Source organism: Microtus ochrogaster, linkage group LG8, assembly GCF_000317375.1.
Source record: "Microtus ochrogaster isolate Prairie Vole_2 linkage group LG8, MicOch1.0, whole genome shotgun sequence".
NCBI classification, from domain to species: domain Eukaryota; kingdom Metazoa; phylum Chordata; class Mammalia; order Rodentia; family Cricetidae; genus Microtus; species Microtus ochrogaster.
In genome coordinates, this window is record NC_022033.1 from 23,673,957 (window position 1) to 23,681,057 (window position 7,101).

Consider the following 7,101-nt stretch of genomic DNA (forward strand, 5'->3'; position numbering starts at 1 on the left):
CGACCCCGACGTGTTGCTCTTCGCCACACCGCAGGCTCCCCGACCCGCGCCTAGTGCACCGCGTCCCGCTCTCGGCCGCCCGCCGGTAGGGACCCTAGGCGCGGGCGGGGGAGGGGCGGGCTGCAGCGCTGGGCGGTGCGGAGCCTGGGCTGGGCCTCCGAGCTCCGCCCCGGGGCGCGCGGTGACAGACTGCCGGTCCCTGTTTGCTGCGCCTTGCTCTGGGCCTCAGCGTCCTCACCGGAGCGTCGGCGTCGTTGATGATAATGGTTCACATGTATGCAGCTGGTGCTTGCTTAGTGCACGCCCAGCCTTTGGCACACTTAGAATTTCGGCCACAGTTCTCAACTCTGCTGTGAGCTGGGTGTTGTCACGTGCCCATCTGCCAGAGGGAGGAACTGAGGCCCAGACAGGGAAGTGCTTCACGCAGCTGCAGGTGGTGGGACAAGGATTTTAACTAATGTCTGCTGGCTTGCAGTAGGACTTAGGGCTGGGTGGTGAGCACGGTTGCTTGTGGGAGGTCAAGGAGCGTGACTGTTGGCGACCCCTTGGGGAGACCCCTCCTTAGTGCCTTGATGTTGGATTGCCAGGTGCAGGCCTAGCCTTCCAGGCCTCTGGGGATAGGCCTCCTGACTGGGAGGCCTTCTCTGCAGGGGCGGGGCGCTGGGCCAGCTGCTGCAACCCTTCCTCTGCCTGTCCTTCCATCTGCCACCCTTCCAGCCCCTGGTTGCCATGGAACTTTATTAATCAGGCGGGCAGACCCTCGAGCCTCTGGAAGACTGGGTGGGCTGGGCCCCTGAGATCTGTGGAAGGGGCCTCCAGTGCTTGGAGACGTGGGAGGGAGATCCCTGGATAAAGTCTCCACTTATCCCCGAACAGCAAGTAGCTCAAGACCAGTTTAGGCTGGGGGCCTAGAAAAGGCAGCTGAGTCAGTGGAGAGTGGAAGCTTGGAACGTGGATCCAAGCAGGGGCAGGCACAGGGTGTGGGCCACCAACTTTATTGTGGGGGTGGAGCAGACAGGAGGGGGGTTCTCAGCAGGGGGCTTGGAGCAAATGGGAGGGGCAGGGCCCAGAGTAGAAGCTGTTCAATTGCTGATGGGGGTGTGGGTGGCAGCTGGTCCCTGAGGCATCTTGGGAAGGCCCATAGCCCCCTTGGCCCTGTGCCCAGTGCTGCCTTCCTTCCGGAATCACCAAGATGCTAATAATAATAACAATAGCAGCTCAGACGTTCTGAGGATGTTTTGTGTGCCAGGCCCTGTGCTAAGCACTTCATCCACTTATCCCTGTGGGCAGCCTTACTTTCTGATGCTTCTTAGAGATGGGGAGCCTGAGGCCCAGAAATGGTGGGACTTCCCCAACCATTCAGCCAGGGAGTGGTATTTCCTGATTGTTACTGGCCCTTCCTCCCAGTGAGATCTGGCTTGTTACTTGGTGGGTCAGCTAGCTTGCCTTACACTCCGGGGGCCTGTGCTTGCAAATAGGAGCTTGAGGCCTGGCCAGGTAGTCTGCATTGGACGAAACATTCCCTTTACTCCAGCTGACTTCCTGAGTCCCACCATCGCATGCTTGGTGCAGAGGTATTTAAGGGCCCCCTGCCCCCATGGTACTTAAGGGCCAGCAGACATTTTCTGTGGGAGAGGCTGACAACATCCTGGAGCCAAAGGCCGAGAATGCAAATCTGGATTTTGGCCTCTACTGACTTTGCTCTGGCATTTTGGGGGCAGTCCTTGAAATAAGCTACAGGCTTGGCTTCCACCCAGTAAGCACTTGCTGAATGCTTCCTGTGTACAGAACTCCATGCAATTCAGACATTCCTCTCTGCCCTGCCTACCTCTACCTTGTCATAGCTCTCGTGTGTGTGTGTGTGTGTGTGTGTGTGTGTGTGTGTGTGTGTGTAGGTGTAGATCCTGTAGGGGGAAGCGAAGACAACAACATTGCCTTAAAAGTAAATTAATTTTTAAAGATAAATGTGTTCGGGGGCTGGAGAGATGGCTTAGGGCATCCAGAGGACCCAGGTTCAGTTCCCAGCATCCACATGGCAGCTCACAACTGTCTGCAACTCCAAGATCTGACACCCTCACACAGACACATGCAGGCCAAACACCAATGCAAATAAATAAATAAAAACAAACTAGCATGCTCTGCTGTGACAGCTAGAGTTTGCATCCCAGCACCTACACTGAGGTCACAGATGCCTGTATAACTCCAGCTTCAAGGGATTTGATGGTGTTTTTTGCCCCATGCCCACATTTTCATATACACTCAAACAAACACACAAATATCTTAAAGAGTAGATTAATTAAATAAAAATATATCAAAATGCCAAGTCTATCTTGGTTTATTGGCATATCTTATAATCCAGGCAGGCAAGGGTACTGACTCCTGTCCAGTGCCAGCCTACACTGAAAGACCTTACAAAGCTGGTAGCAAGAGGCTGAGTTTCCCACTATACACAAAATACCCGTGTGCTGTAGGAAGTACACAGTGCCGTGCATTAGGTCTGTGGAAAACAGTAGAAAGCCATTTATGGCCCAGGACACTTGTTTATCCTTGGCTGATCACTGCCTGTTGCTGAGTGCTGTTGGGGATGGAACCCAGGATTTACGGTATGCTGAACAACGCCAGTCCTCAGAATTTTTGTTTTTTAAATAGTTCTAAAAATTGCTGTGAGCCAGGTGTAATGACAGTTCCTACAGAGTAGAGGGGTAAGGTCAGGAGTTCAAGGCTTTCCTCTGCTGCCTGTCGTGCTTGAGGCCAGCCTGGGCTATTTGAAACCCATCTGTGGCTGGGCTGTGGTGGCGCATGCCTTTAATCCCAGTACTTGGGAGGCAGAGGCAGGCGGATCTCTGTGAGTTCGAGACCAGCCTGGTCTACAGAGCTAGTTCCAGGACAGGGTCCAAAACCCCAGAGAAACCCTGTCTCGAAAAACCAAAAAAAAAAAAAAGAAACCCATCCGTGTTCACACAGTACGTCATCCTCATTGCCCTGGCTCTCTCACAGGAGTTGCTGTTTCTGAAACATGCTAACATGCTGTTAGAAGCTCAGCTAGAGAACAGCCCCTGAGATTTTTAATTCGGGAAGGAACCGTCTATATTAACCTGCCACAGTGGTCCCTTGTGTGTCTGTGAGCAATCTGCGTTGGCCTGGGCCTGCTCGGTATTTCACTGAGACTGCCTGCTGTCCCAGGGTTTGCTAAGTGTGCAGTGTCTGTGACCCTTCTGTGGATAGCTGTTGGAGTCATGCAGCTGTGTTCACCAGTGAGCATCTTCACTGTCCTTTTAGGATCTCGGTGTTCGGGTTGTCTGTCTAGAGGGAGCGACAGAAACGGGCATCTGTTTGGCAAGGGCCAGCATGCTGGGAGAAGGCATTCCCGGCTAGCTTGTATATGGGGGTCTTGCTCCTGGGTGGGGCTCATGCAGCCCATTGGGGTGTATATCTTGAATTTCTCCCTGGCTACAGGCCCATCCCAAAGTGGAGACCACCATAGGCTCTGCTAACAGGCGTGTGTTTGGTGAGGAAATGCAGGGAAATGCCCTGCACAGACAGCATAGGCCATCTCTGCCTCCACACGTTCCTCTCTAGTCCTCGGCTCCCAGGAGTCAGTGGCAGCATGAAGGGTGGGAGGTCTAGTCAGCACCTGTGGACTGGCACTGAGACACTGAGGTGGAGGGATAGGCAGTGGGAGAAGGCTGGGTTTGAGGCAGTCCAGACAGAAGGGTAACTTCTCCTCTCTGAAGTGATTGTTACAGGGGTCCTGCAGGAGGGCGCTCCAGGTGTGATGGGGGGGGCAGAGGGTAAGCCTGAGAGGCAGGGATCTTAGGAGAAAGGCTTTGCCGAGGCAGAGATGTGGAGGGAGACCAGGATGGGGACAGCTGGACCGCCGTGTGTGTGTGTGTGTGTGTGTGTGTGTGTGTGTGTGTATGTATGTGTGTGTGACAATGGCTGTGGGTAGCATTCTTGGCAAATGGAGGTGACAGGTGGTGAGCCAGGTTGAAAGTGGGTTCAGCTGAGAAAGGCCTGTGGCTGGTGAGAGACAGCAGGCCTGGTCCCGTTAGGGTCTCCTGTCTGTTGGAGGGATTTCAGGATCCTTTTCCATCTAGCCTAAACTAGAGGGCATGGGGAGTAGCAGCTTGGGGTCCTTCTCAGACAGACCTGGATAGCAATTGTGGCTCTGTCACTTCCTGACTGATCTTGAATATGGGTTGTTTGTGTCTGCAAAGTGGAGCCATTGCGGTGTTGCCGGTCCAAAGGCATCAGCTGCTGCCATGGTTATAGATAGACTTGCAAATGAGTTAAAAATTAGAGACGTGCCTTATTTGCCCTAGGGACCTTACCCTTCCTTGGTGGTTTATGTGATCTCTGTGGCCAGGACTTGAGGGAGATTCAGCTGGCGCTTCTGGCCTGGAATGGAAGCTGCTGCAGACAGAAAACGGCCTGGTTGTAATAGGGAGGCAGGACTAAGGCTGAAGGATTGACTTCCAAGCTTGTGGTCCTCCTCACCTAGGGGAGCTCCCGGCTCTTGGCCAGCGGGGGCTTATCTTTGGGGCTGGATGGGCATATGACACAGCAGCTTTTCTCCTGCCCCTTTCTGCCTTGTGGAAGGTCCAGGGCCTCAGTGACCAGTCTCAGAAGTGACACCATCACTTCTGGCTAGCATTTAAGAGGAAGGAAGTTAGCACTTGTCTTTGAAAGAGGTATCGGAAGTAGCAAGTCCTGGTGGCGTGTGCCTGTAAGCCTATTATTCGAGAGGTAGAGGCAGGAAGAAGAGTGGTTTGAGGTCAGCCTGGGCTAAATCGTTGTAGGAACTGAGACGAGTAAATGGTAGATTGTGTTAGTGTATGCAGGGCTCTCGTTTTAATCTCTGGCATCACAGCGATGCCTTGTTCTTGGCTGGTATACTGTGATAAACACCTGTTGAACCTAAAACTTGAACTCAGTCTTCAGTCTTGCGCTTGAATGATTTGTGTGGTAGGATAACGAATGCTTAGGATCTGTCTCTGCTCGCATACCTAGGCATCCTGATAGAGAAAATAGGACTGGAGTGCCAAGCCCTTAGCTAAGCCTTTTGTGTGGTCTCACTCCTGGTTACTGGGCCTCTTTGTGTTTCTGCTACAGGTGAAACGGAGACTGGATCTGGAAACTGACCATCAGTATCTGGCTGGGAGCAGTGGGCCATTCCGGGGCAGAGGCCGCCACCCAGGGAAAGGTGCTGGTTGACTCTTAGCTTCTCAGGCTCAGATTCGGGGGTGGGCATGCTCGTAGACTCGGGGGCCCCAGCAGGCAGCTGGAATGGTTGGCTGATATGACTTCCTCAGGCCTTGGAGGTGGGGAGTTCCCCAGCCACAGAGGAATGCTTTGGTTGGCAGACAGCAGCCACAGGGCCTTTCTGCTTGGCCTGACTAAGAGGAAGGAGCCCTCTGCCTCCCAGCTCATCTTGCCACTCTGCAGTGCTAGGGAGACAGGACTGTTGGGGCAGGCTGCGTGTTTGAGAAGCCCTGCCTAGCCTAACCCCTGCCCCCCAGGTGTGAAATCTCCAGGGGAGAAGTCACGCTATGAGACATCGTTAAATCTGACCACCAAACGTTTCTTGGAGCTGCTGAGCTGCTCAGCTGACGGTGTTGTTGACCTGAACTGGGCGGCTGAGGTGCTGAAAGTGCAGAAACGGCGCATCTATGACATCACCAATGTCCTTGAGGGCATCCAGCTCATTGCCAAGAAGTCCAAGAATCAGATCCAATGGCTGTAAGTACTGACCAGTCAGGTGGGCTGGTGGCAGCCAGACCAGGCCTGCAGTGACTTCCTGCATTCGTAACAACTGGGAAATCAATGTCCGAGGAGAGTGTCTTCCCTGGGTGATAGACGGGGAGGGACATACAGATCTCACAGATCTAGCTCCCTATGGCTGTACAAGGTGTCCCATCTAGTAAACACACACACACCCGGTGAAGGTTCCCTATTCCCTTTCCCAGTGGTGCCCATTTTTTGGGCCACTGTGCAACCATCATTCCAGCTTTTGCTGTCAACACGGAGGTCGGCCTTACAGCTGTTTTAGTTTTGTTATGACTTCTCCCTTGCGCCTCCCTCTCTCCCCAGGCGTCCTACTGGCCTCTGTGGCACATCTGCCTTCTTGGTTTTTGGTGGATCATTCTTCATTCTGTGTTATCTTGTTGTCATTCTGTGGCATGTCTGTGCTGTTGTTTTCTTCCCAGGCTCCTTGGTGGGGCTATGTAGGTATCTGCCGACAGGCTAGGCATTTTACTAAGCCCATGCCAGTGTAACTTGGAGCCGAGCTGGGGAGCCAGGGAGCGGAGCCAGAGAGGGGAAAGAGCTCACCCACTTCTCACAGAACAGTGGGGGCGGCAGACTGCCTTGGGTGCCAGGACTGGTGGATGGGGTCCCGAGGGCTACTAACTCTTCTCTGGCTTCCTGCAGAGGCAGCCACACCATGGTGGGAATCAGCAAGCGACTTGAAAGCCTGACCCAGGACCTACAGCAGCTGCAGGAGAGCGAGCAGCAGCTGGATCACCTGATGCACATCTGTACCACACAGCTGCAGCTGCTCTCTGAGGACTCAGACAGCCAGCGATATCCTTGAGTTGGCAGGGGGTGTGGAAGACAGGCTTGGCCGGTGGCGGCACCACACTGAGACGCAGAGGTTACCCAGGGCTCTGGATTCTAGGATTCTGGCTTTGGAAGCAATGCCTGCCTCAGCATTTACTCACCATAGCACACTGAACAAGTGACTTGGCTTTCATGGGCCTAAGTTTCATCTGTAAAAGAGGATAGTAACCATTTCCAAAATTATGCATATTAAAAAAAGAAAACAACTGGGTGGGGGTGACACGTACCTTTAATCCCAGCACCTGAGGGTGGGGGTGCTCACTGTGAATTTGAGGCCAGCCTGGTCTCTAGAGTAGGTTCCAGGACAGCCAGGGCTACACACAGAAGCCCTGTCTTGAAATACAACAACAAAAAAAAAAAAAAAAAAAAAAAAAAAAAAAAAGTAGATTTTCAACTAGTATCTTCTAACTGAATGAGCAACCACCCAAAGCTCTGAGTTCAATTCCCAGCAACCCACATGGTGGCTCACAACCATCTGTAATG

At 53.2% G+C, this 7,101-nt stretch overlaps 1 protein-coding gene across 1 annotated transcript in view; it reads left to right on the forward strand.

Moving 5' to 3' along the window:
* Position 1: 1 nt before the first annotated feature.
* E2f1 (E2F transcription factor 1) overlaps positions 2–7,101 on the forward strand; it is a gene marked incomplete at its 5' end in the record, with an annotated part of 10,899 nt that continues 3,799 nt past the window's right edge. The window contains 4 exons of the mRNA XM_005363158.3: positions 2–85; positions 5,113–5,203; positions 5,520–5,739; positions 6,430–6,582. Coding sequence (XP_005363215.2) covers positions 2–85; positions 5,113–5,203; positions 5,520–5,739; positions 6,430–6,582 — 548 coding nt within the window. The remainder of the gene's footprint in view (positions 86–5,112; positions 5,204–5,519; positions 5,740–6,429; positions 6,583–7,101) is intronic.